At 35.3% G+C, this 21,552-nt stretch overlaps 1 protein-coding gene across 1 annotated transcript in view; it reads left to right on the top strand.

The window, feature by feature from the left end:
• Nucleotides 1-21,552, top strand: part of LOC117228025 (opioid-binding protein/cell adhesion molecule) — a 722,263-nt gene that overhangs the window by 499,863 nt on the left and 200,848 nt on the right. Inside the window, exon 8 of the mRNA XM_076528700.1 lies at nt 2,279-2,456. Coding sequence (XP_076384815.1) covers nt 2,279-2,456 — 178 coding nt within the window. The remainder of the gene's footprint in view (nt 1-2,278; nt 2,457-21,552) is intronic.

Genomic DNA, 21,552 nt, shown 5'->3' with positions numbered 1-21,552 from the left:
CGAACTTCGCTCGGGCCACCAGCGACGGTACTAAATTGTTCGGTGTCTTCGCGATCAGTTTTATTTTTGTTTTCACATTTAACCCTTTATATTTTCACGAGTCCCTGTCGCCGTGGAGATTTCTGGTATTAATCTTTTACGAACGACGATTTTTGAAAGATTTTCTTCTTGCGCCCGATAAAGTGTCGTTTCATGAAGTTTCCGACGAATTAAATAGTTTTTTTTTACCTATAGTTATTCAGAAAATTGAGCGTACACCTTTTAACATACAGTAACTTTTTGAAAACTGAACTAAGCGACTTGAATTTTTTTTAGATGATAACGGGACTAGTCCACTAGATAATGAGCAAAACGCTTTTTTTAAATTTTGTTATTACTTGGCATAACAAAAAAGGAATAAACAATTCTCGTTTTCTTAACCTTTTTATCGGAGCCTATAACTGAAATTTAGAAAGTGCCTCTCGTAGATCTCGGTAACATATGTATGTATGCTGATAAATTTTATCGAAATTGATTGACGTTGTTATGAATTACAACAAATTGAAGATGGCAAAAATCGCAGTTTTATCACGAATTTGACGATAAACTGGAAGAAATCTGCAGTTTTTTAAATCTTTCAACGTCTGTAGCTCGACTCTGGGTTAGCCAATTTCGATGAAATTTTCAGCACGCATATAACTTACCGAGATCTTCGGAAGGCATTGTTTAAATTGTTGTTATAAGCTCGTATAAAAAAGTAAAAACAAACATTTAAAAAAGGCATTTTAGTTATCGTCCAGTAGACGAGTCCCTCTGTCATCTAAAAGAAATTCAAGTCACTCGAACCAGTTTTAACCCTTTGCACTCGAAGCTATTTTAACTGTAAATATAAAATCATTTTTCTAAGTTACAGTATTTCTATTATACGTGACAAAATGCATTTTATGCGCATGAAATTGACTATTGGGACTCGCGCAATAATTGCACTCTTAGCAATCTTTTAAATCTAAATTTTATTAATATAAGAATTATCTTGAAACGTGACATAACAAATTTTAGTGGTGCCTCAGAGTCACCACTCGAGCGCAAAGGGTTAAAATCGTTATCGCATTTTAAAAGGTGTACGCTCAATTTTGTGAGTAACTGTATATCGCATTTCTTAGAACATTTCAATTATACGCTGACGTCTTATGTAGAAACTAATTTTTTCGTACCTGAAATATATAAACGTAATAATTTAACAAAATATACGAAACAGTGTTTGAGCGCGTTACTGTGCCCTTCAAAAGACGAAAAGTTATTCTGTAATTTAATTACTGTGTGTCAATTACTGAGGCTTTTCTACAATATTTAAAAACATCGACGAATTTCATTCACGCCTGTAAAACTATATGTACATTTATCGAACTTTAACCGAAAGCAACTCGTAGAAAATGGCGCAACAAACTCGTAGATGTGATCGCAAAGAGAAACTTGAAGTTTTTAAACGTTCCAAAGTGTTTGTTTCATGATTACATCCGCCGCAAATTTTAAAGCTGAAGCTCTCCTTTGCACCGATTTTACTTAGTTGCCAACCCAATAGTTATTGTTTCACGATTTCTGTATACTGATCTAATTACTGTGCTTCGATTACTGTGATCGGTTCTAGGTAAATAATCCTACAGTATGGCCCTTGTTACAATATTTGAGTAAACTTCCTGCGTGAATTAACAAACCAAAACATTTCTTCCAAAAAGTTCTAAAAACTTCTTCTAAAAAATCTTATTAATATTAATATATTAATTATATAGTAACATTATTATAATATAATATATATAACTATAATAAAATAATTATAATAATATATATATATATAATTATATAGTAATATTAATAATATTAATTATATTAATTGGAACTTATAGTCTTCAAAAAGCTCCACATGTAATATTATAAATGCTGACGTAATTTATTCTGGAACTATTTCGAGCTGTTTATAATACCATTAAAATTGACATTTTCTCATTACGATACTCGTCGGCAGACTCGTCGCATACCGTTAAAATTGTCAAAGTCCATCAAACATGATACTGCCGGAATATTAGCAGTCAATGAGAAGATATTCACAAAAATCGGTTTCCGAAAGTACGTTTTATCGAGAAGCTTCAGTGACATTTGTTCGTTTTCCACCAGGACAAATGTCCTGGCAAAGGGATCGTTGGTGTCGGTGAATGTAACGCGAACGGGGGTCGGCGTCGTTTTTTCTGAAACGGTAACCGCAAGAGCGATCTAACGAATCGGGGATCGATGTCTGTTTCAGTGCCGAAGGTGGAGATCGTGGACGAGCACGGTGCCACGGCCGGTGACAAATTTTACAAAGCGGGCAGCACGATAGAGCTGAAGTGTGTGGTCAGCAATATACCGCAGCCCACCGGATACGTTACGTGGCGGCATGGATCTCGAAAGCTGAATTACGATACTACTCGCGGAGGAATCAGGTGAGTCCCGAACATAGGATTTAATGGCACTGTAATTGATTCCGCTGTGCACCCAGCACAGATATCATTTCCCGGGAATTGGTGTTATTATCGGGGAACCGGGATTGTAGTTATGGCGCCGGTAGAGAGAATCTAGTTCCATTCGTTCCGTGGGAACCGCTAAGGGTGCTGTTTCATTAAAACGGGTGCTAACTTAACAATGAAGGTCAGCGTACGCGCGTTCGAGCGAACCACCGCACCGTTCGCTGCTCTAATTCAATACTAAGATATGTCTAAATAATGAAGTTTAAACGAGAGACGTTCAATGTTTTCTTTTCCCAATAAGAATTTGGTTTTTGAAAACGATGAAATATTATTTTCGCTCAATATATTCTGTTGCTATATATTGAGAAAAATAAAATGGAATAAATATAAATATAAATAAATATAATTTTAAATAACTTATATAAATGTAGATATTTTAATATTTCAATATGTGCCCAAATACCCAAAAAGAACAGTAAGATATAATGATTAAAGATTTTGTCTTGTACTCTTAAGTATTCCAGTGTTGCATTATCCAAATAATACTATTTGGTATGAAATAGTAATGAAATATTATTTTCGCTAAATTTTCTATTGCTATATATTGAGAAAAATAAAATGGAATAAATATAAATATAAATAAATATAATTTTAAATAACTTATATAAATATAGATATTTTAATATTTCAATATTTGCCCAGATACCCAAAAAGAACAGTAGGATATAATGATTAAAGATTTTGTCTTGTACTCTTAAGTATTGCATTATCCAAATAATACTATTTGGTATGAAATAGTAATGAAATATTATTTTCGCTAAATTTTCTATTGCTATATATTGAGAAAAATAAAATGTGGAATAAATATAAATATAAATAAATATAATTTTAAAAAACTTATATAAATATAGGTATATTTTAATATTTCAATATTTGCCCAAATACCCAAAAAGAACAGTAGGATATAATGATTAAAGATTTTGTCTTGTACTCTTAAGTATTCCATTATCAATATTGCATTATCCAAATAATACTATTTGGTATGGAATAGTAATGAAACATTATTTTCGCTAAATTTTCTATTGCTATATATTGAGAAAAATAAAATGGAATAAATATAAATATAAATAAATATAATTTTAAAAAACTTATATAAATATAGATATATTTTAATATTTCAATATTTTCCCAAATACCCAAAAAAGAACAGTAGGATATAATGATTAAATATTTTGTCTTGTACTCTTAAGTATTGCATTATCCAAATAATACTATTTGGTATGAAATAGTAATGAAATATTATTTTCGCTAAATTTTCTATTGCTATATATTGAGAAAAATAAAATGGAATAAATATAAATATAAATAAATATAATTTTAAAAAACTTATATAAATATAGATATATTTTAATATTTCAATATTTTCCCAAATACCCAAAAAAGAAGGATATAATGATTAAATATTTTGTCTTGTACTCTTAAGTATTGCATTATCCAAATAATACTATTTGGTATGAAATAGTAGAATATCTTCAAATCACATTTTCTTTTTTAAATGTCTCAGTATTGAATTAGAACAGCGAATTGTGTGCTCTGTACGATTCAGTCAAATTCGACGGATTTCTACAGTTTCTTCAGTCATACAGGATGACTAATTTTAATCCCGTCCCTTACGATTTATTTTCAAAGAAATGCGCGTCTGCAGACAATTTAGTATCGCTTATCAACACGTGTATCCTTTTTTCACTGGCCAAATTTATTCTTAAGATAATTCAGAGTTGGATTAATACATGGTAACTTTATAATTTATTTCACTTGTCTTTTCAACATTTGTAGATTACACGTAAGATTACACGCAATATTACGTGTAAAATTACACGTATGGTATGTACAGATTACGGTGTACGACATGAATCGAAATTTTCGAAAATGCCAGTTACGCCACCATGATTCTGACCCACTCATATCTGAAAACTGTAACATGTTTGGAAAAACATTTTAGAATATTCTACCAGTAGGAGGGAAGAGAGGAAGTCAACAAAAAATTCGCTCGAAAAAACTGCACATGGTGTTGTCGAGGAAAAATTTACGGTCGTGCAACCCAATAGGTACACAATTTGAAATTGGTCTATGGAACTAACAGTGCGAGGTAACCGAAACTAAAATTGGTCCTTCCTCGTTGAAATAATGCATTAAAATATTTATTTATAAAGCCTCCGCACTACGATTTCATTGGTTAGCATTTGCTCGTCCGTAATAATTTCCTTTATGGAACGCGACGATTTTTGTCTCTTGTACCTTTTTATTTACTTTCGTTCCCGGACTTTGATCACAGGAGAATCAAATTTTGTTTCGATTTAAAAGAAACGTTTAGCTGCCATTTATAACGAGACTTACGACTAGACTGCGAATTGTATGCACTTATGAATACATCAAATACAAAACTAAAATGACATTTGAAGAATTTGAGGATATTGTTACATCATTCTCACGATTGTTAAAAAAGAAAAGATACTTTAATCTGATTCATATTTCTTACAATTAACTTTGATAATTTTTATTTTGCATAAAGATCCGCAGTGTACTTGTAACATCTATAGATTTAGTAGATTACGGATGAAATTTTCGTCGCAAGTCCAATTCGTTGTTATAATGCAAGGGGTTAACATGGAAATTTTCATTTCGGCACATGCGATGATTGTCTTACGTTTCGTAAAATCTAGCACAGAAAAACTGAACTTTAAAGATTGTCAATTTAGAATTTTAACAAATCGTTCTATACCTTTTCTTCTTATCTTTCCAAACGTAATTCTTAGGGCGCATTTGCGGTTAGAGCGTCGATAACTCGAAATAGTGTTTTTAAATGGTTTCAAAAACTTGCCCATTAGATTTCTTCCGAAGGTTTTCGGAACACCCTGCACAAGTCCTTTGGTTTATCCTTCCGCAGAACAACGGTCCGTCGAGCCAAAGGCTTCGGTTTGTTCCACATTGTTATCCGATTCGAAAGGTGGCAATGTTTTGATCGTTTTCGAACGCGCTCGGCTGTGTTTTTAATTAGAAACTAGCGTCGGGCGTTACAGGGTCGCAACATTCGACTGCGTGGCCGGTGCTCCGGTATGGTTTGCGGGCACTCTAGTAATTTCGTTGGCCGAGGGTCGATAGTTTATGCAGGCTGCATGGGGATTCTAATTGCTCCGATAAAGAATGGAACGTTCGCTGAATTTTGAAAGGCTTTCATTAAAGTTCTCTGAACTGGCACCGCGCGCCAGCGTGTGTGACCTAATTGGTTATAGATATGACAGAATTCATGAATTTTAAATAGCATCGTTCGGTTAGCACGGCCACCGGCTTTGGTCGCCTTTCGATCAACGGGGAGGCTCGTCGATAAAACGATTTTGCGGCCATCGTTCGTTAATGCGTTCACCGTCGTTTCGGCGTAGTTTTCTTCTCGTTGCCTCGGCATTGCAACCCGCGTACACCGGCGATCGTTGCGAAATCTCGCGGAAACCACTCTGCGAAGCTATTCTCTTCGAATCCAATCAAGACATCCACTTTATTCCGCTTTAAATGAACTCGTTGCGCTACGATTTCCTTCACGGTTACATCGATTAGTACTTCTTCGTCGCTGATCAATCCCTACAGGAAAGAGAATACTTATTTATTCATTTATTTATTTATTTATTTATTTATTCTTCTATGGAAATAACCCATTAACACTGAACCTACCACCGCCGGTCAAATGACCGGTTTCACATTTTTTATTTCATAATTGTTGAAATCATGAAGCTGCTGTCATGAGAAATTGTTGAATTTATTTATTTATTCAGGCACACACTATTATAAGGATTATGAGAAATTTCAATAAATTCTATCCTGTCCTTCTCATTCAGGAAATCGAAAACAGCTGACTGGTTGAGTCAAGTAAATAAATAAATGTTCGGTAATAAACAGCCACGCGCACAATCTTCAAACAGATTGCAACAGCTAATTGGTTAATTTTGCAGAGATTTTTTGCGAAATTCATTGGCCTCGAACATTTCACCTTACATACACAGACAGTCATTTACCTGATCGACGTCGTTAACTCGAGAAAGATAACCTACGTCGCAGAGGCGCCTGCGAAGACTGTTGATTTTTGTTAATTTTTCATAGAGGTCTAGTGATTTAAGTTTAAAATTACTTAAAATATAAAAAAATATAATATAAATGCATTTTATTTTGACAATAATGCCAAACCTTTAAAATGACTAGATTAACTTAAATAAATATCCATTGTTAGTATAAAATTGACGCCTTAGAAAAGCATGCGCCTCTGAAGCGTATGGTTATCTTTTACGTACGTTGTCATATGGTTATCTTTCTAGGGTTAATACAGCATTTCGTAAACGCAAACACCTAACACCGCCAAGGTATTAACGGCGCTTGCATGACCATCGTTGAAGAGTATAACGGCAATATCGCCGGCAACAGTGGCGGTGCTTTAAAACGATATTTTTGGCGCGGAGTTTCCTAACAACAAAGTTCAAAGTCTCGTTATTATTTTAATTGAAAGGGCTTTAATATCGTCCAAGAGGTTTTTCCCTTACCGAGGCGTCGTGTAACAGTTTCGTTGCCTCTAAAACGCCTTGCAGCTGATGCATTTTTATGTCTTTCCTTCGCACATGTTTGCTCCCACGAATCTCTTCGTTCTGAGCAAAACTGACGACGATCTGTAGATCATTTACGATCAAAAAAATTGCTATAGCGACGAATACTAACTCCACACTGCGATATTAATTCTTCAGTGTGTGTTGTTCGATCATAATACTTCTTCGTGATTTTCTGTTTAATTTTAAAAAGTTATCGAATGTCACGTTTCCCCTTACATTTTCGAATATTTAGTGAAAATATTTTCCACGCGAGATTCATGATTTATTAACCCTTTGCACTCGAGCGGCGACTCCCAGGCACCATTAAAATTTGTTAAATCACGTTCTCAGATAATTCTTATATTAACAAAGCTAAGATTTAACTATTGTGCGAGTCGCAAGAGACAATTTCATATGCATAAAATGCACTTTGTTATGTAAAATAAAAATATTATAAGTCAGACAAATGATTTTAGATTTACAGTCAAAATAGCTTCGAGTGCAAAGGGTTAAAGTTAAACATTTTCAAAGATCATTCAATTGATAATGCCGCAGAGCCTCGATTATCCGAACTAGTGTTGGAGAGTTGAATGTCCGTATACGATGAATGAAAATAATAACACAATTCTAGTGAAATTTTATTCAGAATGAAACAGTCGAAATGGCTTGCAGTATAGTCGGCAAAATCGACGCGCGTCTGCATCCGGAGTTGTGGAAACAAATCGCGCGACGCAATGATTAAAATATGAAACGTTGACCAAGAATTGTCAGACGGTAATATTAATAATTATTATCGCGAATAATTGCCGAATTATTGGCACTTTTCGAAACATTAATCCGCTAGAATTGTTCGACTTCGAAATTGCGTATTTGTCGCGACGAAATAATTCGGTTTAGCCTCGTCATTTATCCCCCCGCTCAAGGTGAGTGTGCAACGAAAATTCGTTGCTTTTAATATCCTTGATCAAAATGTTCCTCGGTACAAATCATTGGCAATATAATAACACGAATCGCGGAGGAATTGTTATTGTAATTAATATTTGTGTTCTATATTGTCTCTTGTCCTCGACTCTCGTGTAGTTGAGATTAAAGTGCCGCGCTGTATAATATATATTAATAATATAATATATAATCATATTTGACAACTCGATGGATATCTGCTTTACTTAATAAAGCGTATGTACTTTGATTGCTCCGTTGGATTCCGCCGGGATCAATATTGCGTTATTCGCATTTTGCGTTCATCCGCCGTTTGTTACGAACGTTCATGGTGGTAAATGCCGCGAAGTTCCTTCGAACTACAGTCTTGGATAATTATGAACGCGCGTATAAGACGTTCACACTAAAAAGATACGATGATGACAAAAATATACGTTGCAGACTTTAGGTATCTTCGCCGGTGTCCAGCCATGTATCATCGTTGCTAAAATAATTTATTAAATGCAACGTATCTCTGTTACGAAATATTCAAATAACTCATAAAAAGTTGCAAGCTCCCTGAATGTTACAACTGGACTGCGGATTTCATGCATTTATAATAGAAACAAGTAGATCAATCTGAAAATATATAGTGAAAACATTACTGCAGTATTTTCGCGACTCATTCAAATGATTGATAAGACAAATAAATGTTGCTGGAATTTCTGTATGTTATAAATAATGACGTGCAAAAACAACGTGAAATCAAATTGATGCAGACAATTTTCAATTCGTATAAAAATCTCCAGTGTAATTAACGCTTGAAAAAACAACGTGAAATCAAATAAAAGTAGCCAATTTTCATTTTGTATAGAAATTCGCAGTGTAAACAACTTAAAAACAAAGTGACTTATGCCACTTTCAAAATAAAAGGCTCATTTAACCCGAGAAAGATAACCTACGTCGCAGAGGCGCCTGCGAAGACTGTTGATTTTCGTTAATTTTTCATAGAGGTCTAGTGATTTAAGTTTAAAATTACTTAAAATATAAAAAAATATAATATAAATGCATTTTATTTTTACAATAATGCCAAACCTTTAAAATGACTAGATTAACTTAAATAAATATCCATTGTTAGTATAAAATTGACGCCTTAGAAAAGCATGCGCCTCTGAAGCGTATGGTTATCTTTTACGTACGTTGTCATATGGTTATCTTTCTAGGGTTAATGCTAATTCGACTGAATCAAAAGCATTAATATTACGAAATCTTGTAAAACGTTTGGTATGGCGGTCGAAATATCAACCTAACAAGAAATCTGTAGTTAGAAGGTCGAAGAATCAAAGATCCTAAGTTCGAAACTGCAGTAGAACGTATTCGTGAACGAAACAGCCCCGTCTCATTCATCATAACAAGTTGCAGTTTTCAGAAACGCACCCTGCAAGTTTTAATCCAGGACGCAAAATCAAAGTTCCATTTAATCTTCGGTGATACTGCGCACTTGTGTGTGTGTGTGTGCAAACGGTGCAACGGCGTTCACGTTGTATACAGACAAGAATTCAAACGGCTAACAATTCACGGAGTACCTAAATTTTTATACGCCGACCGGGTGTATTTATACGTGGACCAGTCAAAAAATTGAGAAAATGGTTTGCCGCTCGCGCTGGGTTTTGGCCCACGATACAGCAGATGCATGTTCCCGAACTGGTATACCGTGAAATAAAAGACACCGAAAAGGTAGGGTTTGTTCCGCTGGCAATTTGTGACCGCTGAAATGATTCCACGCTGTGAAACACGCTCGTTTCTATTTCCGTCCTCGCGAACGTACGCTCGTCCGATCCTACCTGTGGGAATCTAATTCAATTAATTCGAAAGGAAATTTGATCAAATTGCCTTTCCCGCAAATCGAACCGCTTTCTACGAGGATACAATATTTCACCTCTTTCTTTTCTTGGTTAAGCAACCAGTATTTCCATTATTTATGTTATAAATATAATTATATTATTCATTTGCATTATAAATATAAATATTACTAATATTAGTTATTTATATTATACATAGTATAAATACAATTATATTATTCATTTATAATGTATTAAAATACATCATTATATTATAAGGAAGCCCCTATTTTTATTATTTACAATATATAAGGAAATTAAGTGGTACAACAAATTGAAGGTGCATTAGTATTTTGTAAGTTTATCTTTTTTTAACGAAAATGTAGGTCTCAATATAGAATTTCACAGCTATTTTTCATTCCATACTACACATTTTCGACGTTCATTTATAATATCGTGTAACATATGATACAATGGATTCTAATTAGTTTTATCATTCTTTTGTTTCACGTCTGAATTTTGAATAGCCTGCGCCATAAAAAGATATTACTGGAAATTTTATAATTGTGTCATGGTAAAATCGATATCATCACAAAAGAAACTGAAATTTAACCTTCGAATCCTTGAAACGTGCCATTTAAATTTTTAAAGTTGTCTTTAGTAGCGAAAAACCCCGAAAGTTGCCAGAAGGGCACAGTAATTCTCTGCTCTACCCTATAGAACATTTAACCCTTAGCACTCCGAATCATTCTAGACGTTGGCTACCAGCTACTCAGCGCCACTTTTCGGCAGAAACGGGCATTTACAGATCCTCGTATTATTTAGTATGCTTTTGGAACTAACTAACATATTATAATGATATTGGTCTTACATGAATTTGGCTGAAATCGAGAAATTTTCAAAACAATCAATATTTTATTTTTTATAATTTTGTTTTGTTGTTGTAATCGCTATCTATGCGAACTCTTTCGAATTACGATGTCCCATGAGAGGGGACAGCGGAGTGCAAAGGGTTAAAAGATTGAAGTTACCTTCATTTTTTATTAGGTTGTTAATTTTTTGACAATTTTTCGCGATAACTTGTACCGTGAACTTTTCTCCGCGAACGATGAACATTAGAAAGAGACAGAGGAGGAGAAGATGTAGTATATTTTGTTAGAAATGTAATAGGGTATCTCATTTTTTTTCCTTTTAATATTTTTCTAGAAGGAAATGTGAGCTTAATTTTTGTAAATAAGATGCTATGTATTTTTTTTTGTAGCATGTACCAAAATGAATTTAAACGTTTACGATATAATGACCTTCGATATCATAAAAAATCAAATAAAGGAATCGATACGCAAAGATTTCCATTATTTTCTTCGTTTCAGGCTTTGAACGTTTAAAATCGATGTTAAAAGAAAGTTTAAGGTTCCTCGAAGTAACGTGTAAAATGTCAGAGCGGTGTTTTTCAACATTTCGTTTTAAAATATCGTCAAAGTTGATAAATAAAGAAACATAGAAAATTAGTATATATTATCAAATATTTTTAAAAACTATTTATCATCTTTGAAGATACTACAATATCAAATACACCTTATAAACGCGGAACTGATCACACATCAACATTTCTAGGCGAGTATAGACAAACATTGCTCAGTTCGTACACAGCTGGTCTAAGAGAAACACTGTTCAAAACTCGCATCGCAATTTATTTAAAATCGAATTTTTTCGAATCGAATCGGAAGAAGTCGGAAACAAATAAGTCGAAAAGTGAATTCATAGTAAAACGGTACAAAGAAGGAAAATCTGTGAACGAAATTGCAAAACTTGCAAAATTTGCTAAAGGCAGGAGGAAGTCTACAGTTCACTACATTCTTATTATTTACTACATTCTTGCATGTCTGAAAAAGTTGCGCTGAAATAACTGAATTCCCCGTAATCGCTAATAAACGTTAATGTCCCACGAGAGGGGACATCCGAGTGATATGCTAGAATTACGACGTCCCACGAGAGGGGACAGCGGAGTGCAAAGGGTTAAGACTGAGACATAGATAGTACCGGTGTAAAAGTATGAATTTTCTAACCCTGAGCAAAATGAAGATAAATATCTAATGTAATCGAATCTCTTCTTCGATCAATCTTAGACCGTCGTGTTTGGCAGTCGCAAACAAGTCGAACAAACACGGGCCTGTTTCACGGCCAGTCTTGTTCCGAGAACAATAGCCCCGCCGAAATCCGTGTAAAGTGGGATCAATGCGTCCTTCGGCATCGTCGAGCGCGAATTTCGTTTAGCGCCGGCACGGGAAAAATCAGTGGGAACCGTGATAATGAATGCGCCATGTCCTCCCGCTCCCTCGCCGACGCCCGCACCCCGTCGCCCCCATCCCCTTGCGAGAAAGGGAATTCTGTCAGGCGAGCTGTTGAAAATTTAATCATCCCCGAAAGCGCTCGATTATTGTGCCGCGACACGTGACGCAGGAGCTTGTTCGCTATTCACGGTTGTCCGAGAAAGAGAAAGGGAGATAGCGGGAAAGGGGCCGCGTGGCGAGGGGCCGTTGGGGGGAGGGGCTTGAATAAAACATACGGCGTTTCCAATAAATTCGTGAAAAAGAGACGCGATTGAAGTCCGATTTTCGACTATCCAACACGTACCGGCAGGCTGCGCGCCCGGCTAGACCGTAGGCTGCATGGTAATGCTTATCAGGCGGTATGCTCGCGGGGATGAACAGATTTCGTTACTGCCGAAACACATTGCCGCCCCTTCCAGCCGTTAAATACCGTTTAATTTGTGTTGGTCTGGTTTGATCGGGCCTTGTATCAGGCACAGTTGGGCATTATTCGGATTGCTTCGAATAAATATTTATGTAAGATAATTATCCGTATGAATTACTTCTAGTCGAATGTTTTATTCGAATCATTCATTATTCGTTGTACATTATCCTTTCTTTTTGTTCGAATGATTCTTTATTTATTCGAATGATTCTTTATTTATTCGAATAATTTTTTATTCGTTCGGATGATTCTTCATTTACTCGAATAATGTTTTATTCGTTCGGATGATTCTTTATTTATTCGAATGATTCTTTATTAAAATAATTCTTTATTCGAATAGATTTAGATAAACCTAGATAAATTTTCATTTGATTGAATATTTGTTCGATAGTGTGTGTGTCGCGCGAATAAAATTTTATTCGTTGGTTTCTATCATTTGTCTGTAATCCGTATAAAATTGTGCCAAACTCCAGTATTAGGTCGTGTCACTTGAAATGCCGGTTCCTGGTTCCTCACAAATTCCGAGGAATTTTTTACGAATTTTTTGAAAAAGGAATCTTCCATCGAAATCCTAGAAACGAGAAATTTGCAAAAATCTGTTCAACCGAATGGTACGTTTATTGTAATTAATATGATAATAAAATAATGTCACCATTGTATGTGTGTGTGTGTGTGTGTGTGTGTGTAGCATTGATGCGGTGTTATTTATCACAGAAGATTAAATACAATATACTATATATTCATTTGTACACTAACGGAGAACGAAAAAATAGTATTCACTTAATTTAAAACGAAATAACTAGTTTTTCCCTTCGAATAATTGGGCATTTCATTCTGCACGGTCTAATACTTTCCGCGTTTGCAAAGAAATCGTTTCACGCACGGGATACATTGTATTCGTGCAAAATTAATTGCAGTTTCCTTGAGATAGTTCAGTGCATTAGAAACATAAACATACACAAAACAAATAGTTATTAGTATGATATTCACCAGCCAGGTGTACATTAGGATGATCATCTCATAAGTATCCCCTATGATATTCATCTATTAGATGGCCAGTGTAATATTCATTTGTTACGTGTCCACCATGATATCCATCCGTTAAGTGTCCACTATAATATTCATCTAATAGGTGTACACTATGATTTTCATCCGTTTGGTGTACACTGCGATATTCGTCTACTAGGTATACACTGTGATGGTCTTACGTTGCCGTGTCCGCCACGATATGTTCATCTATTAGATATCCATTATGCAGGGTGCACAACGAGTGAACCCGATACTAAAACTCCGCGATTACAAAATCTCTCGTGTTGTAAGACCAAGTACGCTAAGCGACGGAATTAATTAGTATCGCCGTTCGTCTAATTAAAGATGAACAGCTGTTTCAATTTTGAAGAATGAATTGAAGAACTATAAATCACTCAATTCGACGGTCGAAGGTTGAAAGATTATCTGAGTAGTAGACTAGCGTGGGCTGGAGTCTACTGCAGTCGACTGAAGCTGAGTTGACTGACTAACCGAATAGTAGACTAGCGTGAGCTGGAGTCTGCTGACGTTGAAGAGTCGAGTGTAGTAGACTAGCGTGAGCTGGAGTCTGCTGAAGTTGACTGAAGCAGATTGACTGCGATTCAGAACGTGCCTGATGAAACAGAGTCGCGGACTAGAGACCGAGCGAGGATGACTGAGTTTAACTGACACTAACTGACGAATGACTAATGAATGACTACATGATGACTGCCAAGATGACAAAATGACCACTGACTGGCAACTGACGAAGTGACTAAAGACTAAATGACAAAATGACCACTGACCACTGACAGACAAAATGACAACTGACTAAGAGAAGAATCGGTTTCGAGTTTTTATACTGTTTCGTGGACAGAAGACTAGAAATTGATTGGCCAGTGACGCGATGGAAGGGGATGTAAAAGTGACGTAGCGACCCTGTTATAAGAAATGCTGCCGATGAGGATGTGCGTTATTCGAAAGTGCAGAAATGACTGTATTGTCGGAAAGAAGGCGGCTCGAGAAAATCATAAACTTAGAAACTGCAATGAAGAAGGCTATGGCTCTACGAAATTGAAAGCTTAACGAACGTGACCTTTTGTCGACTGCGCGTCGTTCGTTGAAGGGCTGTTAATTTGTCTCGCTGAGCCGAAGATTCCCCGTCAATAAATGTTGTTTAGGGATAAAAGCAAAAGGTAATTCGTCCCGGAGAAAGTTAGGCGGATGCAGCACGAAAATTACGTTGAAGGACGGAACACATCACGATATTCACCTGTCAAGTGTGCAGTATGATATCCATCTATTGGGTTGGCAACTAAGTAATTGCCGATTTCAGTTAAAAAATGTATTTAAACATTGACTAAGAAAGAGCTTTTATAATTGTAGCTTGAAAACAACAAGTGTGAAATATCGGATGTAAAATGGATTTATTTAAACCTGTCGCCAGTTTTATTGCAATGTATGCTTGGAATAAGAAAATTCAATCATTCTCTATAAAAAAAAAGTCTTCATAATTTCAGCGACATCAGAGTCAAAACTGTATACTGATCTAATTACTGTGCTTCTAGGTAAATAATCCTACAGTATGGCCCTTGTTACAATATTTGAGTAAACTTCCTGCGTGAATTAACGAACCAAAACGTTTCTTCCAAAAAGTTCCAAAAACGTCTTCTAAAAAATCTTATTAATATTAATATATTAATTATATAATAATATTAATAACATTAATTATATTAATTGGAACTTATAGTCTTCAAAAAGTAAAACCAAACTTTTTATTTCATTGAACAAATCGGCAATTACTTAGTTGCCAACCCAATATTTAGATGTTCCCTGTAATTTTCATCTATCGGGCGCCTGCCACGACATCCACCTGTTAGCTGCCAGCTGTGTAATTCATTTGTTACTCGTCCGCTATGATATCCATCTGTTAAGTGTTCTGACACTCGGGAACGTCGGCGTAGCCGCGGTTTTCCCGTGTCGCCGGAAAGGGTGAAGATCCGCGAGACAGCGGGACACCTCGGGCGAGGCAGCGTGGCACCTCGGGCGAGGATAGACGATCGTTATAGAAGGACCTAGCTCGGCGCACAATTTATCCGGACCATTCTATTACGCTTTGATTGGCCCCGAGAGCCATTTTACCGAGATCGTTTAACCGAGGGCGTCAAACGCACCGTTGTAAATAAATGACGTTCGATCGAGCCATCCTGGTGTCCCAATCGCTCGTTCGGCTCTCCTATTACGAGCACGGGCCTTCACCCGGGGCCGATAACGTCGTTCAGATTAGAGGCAGCCGATTTTCGGCCTTCCTCCGCACACGCTCGCACGCCTACCCTAGCTGTACGCAACACACGTACACACGTAGATATATCCACGCACGCGATCAAACTTAATCCGAGCAAATCAAGGCATTCGCGCCCGACGGTTTCTCGAACTCAACCGACCGCTTAATTATTCAGTTACACCGAGCGACTTTAAACAAGATTCGCGCCGTACCACCGGCATTACCTTGATGCGTTAATTCCGCTATGTTAAAGGCAGACTTAATTGAAAGCGTTTATTAACCGAGAGTTCGCCGTACAGTTGCCGAGCTACGCTGCTGCTCCGAGAAACGTTCCGCGAGTGTTGATCGTGACTGCGTCACGGAACAAACGTTGGATCAACGTTGACTTTTCACGTGTGCTCGGGAACGTCAGTGCCACGCTCTCAATAGCAGATTTACGGTGAAAGGATTGTTTCAGCAAAATTGAGACTCTAGTTTTATTAGCCTTTTATATTATTATAGCTCTGTGGAACTTTGAAGTTTAGCGATTTATTGGTCACTTTACTTTTAGCTAGAATGTGGTGAAAGTACGCGTTGTTCCCGTCGTTTTTCTTTCATCGACGAGAACATTTTATATTTAACTAATAAATTTATTTTATTTTAATCTTCGCGCGCGAATCTCACTTTATGGATCATGCTATAAATTCGCTGATTCGTATCTAAACTCATTCGTATCTATAGATCATACTCGGTAGTTTTAAGTTATATTAATTACTTTGAAATCATATAAACAAATTTTGTTACAAATTGATGTTACATTTGATGCTACAAATTTTGTTGATCTGTTCATGTGTTGATCTTACGAGTGGAATGTGGATTTTACGCATTTACAATAAAAATGGGTAGATAATATTTGTAAGAATTAATATATTTAAATAACTTAAGGACAGCTATATGTATTATTTTCAGCTCACTGAAATTATTAAAGAAAGAAAGACATTTTTATTCGACTCATCTTTGTTGCTATTGATGAAGATACGTTTTCTTTTGCATAAAAAAACCGCGATTTATTTATGAGCGTTGACATAACAATAAATTGAGCAAGGTCAGTTTCTGGAGGATTTTTACTAATTTCTTTTAACAGTCGTTAAAAGTCGTCTACGTTATCCTTATTATTCATAAATAATATTTGAATTTTTTGTAGTACTTCAATGTACTTGTAATTCGAACAAATTCAGAATAAAATGAATATTTTTTGTTCATTATTTTTCTTTTATTATTTATTTTTTAATTTACGATTCACAGTTTGGTGATTATTATCCATAAAAATATGTAAAAGAAGACAGCACATTGAAGTACTAAAAAAAATGGCACGCCCCACACGCTAAGTGGGTGCCCCATTGCATCCCTCCATCGGTGTTGATTGCCCATAGCTTCGGCCCTGTCGGGCAGAGAGAAGCGAGCAGCGAAGCTCATGGGCGGCAAAACATCGTGTACATGTTGCCGACGAATATTTTTTCGACCTACTCAAAATGTACATCGTTCTGACACTTCTATCGGGCCGTTTCTTCTTCAGAAATGTCTACAGAATCCGATCCTGGATAGAGTTTTCGTGCTGAACAAAAAACTTTTCGTAAAAATACAAAAATATTGCGAAGAAACTGCGCACGTCGACACTTTTTTAAACTTTCACATCAATTTGTTGCTATTTAGGACCAAAAACAATTAATAAATTGCATGCCACTATATTCGGGAAACTCTCCTCTATCTTTTAACACCAATTAGAACTTTCTAACGTTTGTACTTTTCATGCAATACCTCATTTTTGTCGAAAATTTTGGGTTTTCACAAAAGTTCGTTTATTTAAAAAACTGAGGGTGATGGAGCAATTCGGTTCTCGGATTCTTGTTCAGGGAGTGAAGCTCTACAAGAATTTCATAGTGGCTACAGGAACCCAGAAAAAAAGTTTGATTTTGTCGGACAGAAGTAACAGTAGTTTAGATGTGTCGTGAGCTTCAACTCGACTGCATCAGTCAGTTATACAGTATATGTATACATATATGAAATACCTAAAACCAAAGCGATGCAAGTGACATTTATCAGATATCGAGAATATCTGGTGCGAATTTTAAATGTGCCAAGAAAATTCCGTGTCGCTATGAAAGTTTTATTATATTGGATTTGTTCTGTGATAGATTATAAAGATTATTTTATAGGAAATTATTAAATAAATCTATTTGTTTCATTGTTTAATAAAAATTGCCTGAAATCTGAATTACTTTTATAGAGCAATACAATTCAATTAATCCATAGAGCTTGCTGATATCAGTATCAAATTACGATTTCGTAATTTGTTTGTATTTACAGCGAACGTTTGATAAACAGCATTTAATATGAAGGATTGCGTTAGGTTTTATCAAGGAAGAATTTTCAAGAAATCGAGTAAGATCGATTATAATCGTGACACAAATTATTATAAACGTGACGCAAAAACAAAAATATAAATCATAGTACGATTTATACTTAAAACTTTATCGTTCAACCTCCAATAATACAAGTGTGTATTATTCATTTCAGTTTCAGTTACATTTATTATATTTTGATTCGTTCCGAGCAATTAATAAATCGAACAATATCGTTCCAACAAACGCAATAATTTTTTATACAAAAACCCGATACACACAATTTAGGAAAATCATTACTTTTTAATTAGATTCGCCATTTCCAATTAATTTTGACGCCAGTTCAGTGTGCTCGCTCGCTCGCTCGCTCATGCGCGCGCATATTAAATCGTACTAATTGATCTCCAAACAGTTCGAATAATACGTGTTATCACAACTGGAAAATTTAAGAAAATAATAAATGGTCCTTCGTTTTCCGTTTCTTAACGAATCTATCATATTCGACAGAAAATATACGAAAAATACTGTTTCGTAAAACAGGTATCAGGGACTCAAAAATTGATTATAGTGGTTACTGCGCTCTATGCATTTAGAAAATAAAGGTATAGGTAAAATAGAAAACCGTAGGAAGAGTAGATACAATTAAGAATGCCGTGTAAAAGCTATTAAAATGAGTTCAAGACAAAATTCCTTTAAATTTTCGAATAATTGGAATAATTCGTAAACGTAATATGGAAGAAATAAATCGATCAATTATGAGAAAACACTTTATATTCTATAATTTTTATTCAAGTCAATTATTTTTCGTATGATTTCCTATACGAATAAATTCTTATTAGAATAAAATCTTATTTGAATGAATTCGACTAAAATTTGATTCGGATAAATATTTCGATGGAATATTTATTCGGTATTTTATTCGTCATCCGAATAAAATTTTACCCAACACCGTTTGCAACCAATATAATACCTTTTTGTTCAGTTATTGCAAAAATGCGTATTCACCCATATGTATAAATAAATTAAATTAAAATTAAAATTAAAATTAAAATTAAATCAAATTAAATTAAATTAAATACCAGACCCCCCCCCGCCCCCGAAGGATGCTTTTATTCGATGCGCAAATCAAATGAACACCTGCATCGATGCAAGTGCATCGAAGCGAGCGCTGCATGTATCGATGAAACCCAAGGAAATTAGTATGATCCCGAGGAAATGACGGTGAAATTTATACGCGTTTATGAAGTTTTGACAACTCTGGGAGCCGACGAAATCATTTCGAACGTTTCGAGCCTTATTAATTATGCAGTTGTGCGAATCGACAAAGATTGGGGAGTAGTGGGAGTGTCTCGAACTCCATCGATAAAGTTAGGAACTAGCATAACGCGATTACGGAGTCCGCTATGAGCTGCATTACTCCGGAGCATCCTCTCTTCGGTGTACACGGTTCGCCACCTTTCTCTCTATTACTCTTCACCTTGGGCCCTGAGGAAGTTGGTCAAGTCGGTGAGTGCATGCCCCGAGCATGCGCCACGTTACCAGCCTAACACAATCACGGCCGTGACCGCAATATTGGTTCTACGATTTATAAAATTACCGAGCAGACACAGCCAAATTATCGAAACATTTCACACGAGATCATAATTCGGCAACATTTTATTGGGACGATAATATACGAAGCACGCGGCGAGTCAAATGTGATTCGACGTTATACGGTAAATGTCCAATCGAATACGAATATACAGTAAATTCTCTCTAATTGTCCCTCGGCTTGTAAACATAAATAGATAATTTGGGAAGAGGAGATACGATTATTCAAGCCTCTCGGAACGTTTTTATTGTTGCCGATTGTCAACAACTATAAAAACGAGCTGCGAGGCTCGAATGATCGTGTCTCCTTTTCCTAAATTATTCATTCCTGTTAACAAGCTGAGAGACAATTGGAGAGAATTTACTGTACCTAGATAACAATTTATTCGAACTTTAAAAGATCCGGACATAAATTAATTCGGATAAGAAGTTATTTATTATTCGAATAAGAAGATTATTCTATTAAGAAGTTATTTATTATTCGGATAAGATGTTATTTGTCATTTGAGTAAGAAGTTATTTGTTACTCGAATAAAAATTGATTAGCAATTAATTCGATTCGAGTACAAATTATAGAATATAGGGGTGTTCCACAGTTTTTTATTGATTCATTTCTTCCATGTTAATCTTTATAATATACTTTTCTCTCAACTGTTATATCGAAAAGTTTGTTACTTTTGGGTAGATCGATCATTGACGCATAACTAAATAACTTTTCTTCGCGTGAAACACGAACGGTCAACAATTATTGGCATTATTATTCAAATAATTTGGCAATCTCTATCCGAATAATTTATTCGAATAAAACAATTAAGATTTGATCGAATAAGTAGAATAATTTATGACGAATAAAGTGTTACACGAATAATTTATTCGAAGAGATACAATAATTTATGAGGAATGAAGAATTATTTGAATAAATAGAATAATTTATGACGAATACAAAATTATTTTCGCGCGAACAAATAGATAGAATAATTTGTGAATCACGAATAATGAATAATCGTTATTCGAATAAAATATTCGACTATAAAGATTTATTCAAACGACTATTCTAGATAAATATTTATTTGAAACAATTCGAATACATATGTGTGCGTAACAAAATGTGTGGATCAGCTATAAAACAATAAAGACATTTCAAGTGTTTTCAAGCGTTATTACATTATTTTAAACTCATTAAAACGGTCAAGAACAAAAGTAAATGTCTATGTGGATCTAATATTAGGTCTACCGAAAAGTTCTGTCCGTTTTTTAATTGAAATATAACACAATTTTCATACATTTAATAATATTTATTGTAGAATATACTTTCCATCGTTACCTATGACTTTTTGCCAGCGTGATGGCAACTTGTAAATGCCATTTTAAAAAAATGATTTACTTTTAGAGGCGAAGAACTCGACTAGTGCTTGGTTGACATCAGCTTCGGTTTTGAATTTTTTTCCTGTAAAAAGTTTTGCAAAGAGAGAAACAAGTGATAATCGGAGGGTGCTAGGTCTGGAGAGTATGGTGGATGCGACAGAATTTGCCAGCCTAGCTCTGCGATTTTCTGACGAGTCGCCAAAGCAGCATGTGGTCCGGCATTATCATCGGTAGCCATGTTTTCACGATCGCGTCTCACTTAATAACGACACGAGACATCTTTGTTTCAGTTTATTTAGGAGA

This window comes from Megalopta genalis, chromosome 2 (assembly GCF_051020955.1).
Source record: "Megalopta genalis isolate 19385.01 chromosome 2, iyMegGena1_principal, whole genome shotgun sequence".
Taxonomy (NCBI): Eukaryota; Metazoa; Arthropoda; class Insecta; order Hymenoptera; family Halictidae; genus Megalopta; species Megalopta genalis.
Note: the sequence above shows the minus strand (reverse complement) of the source record. Positions and strands in the feature narration are given on the sequence as shown.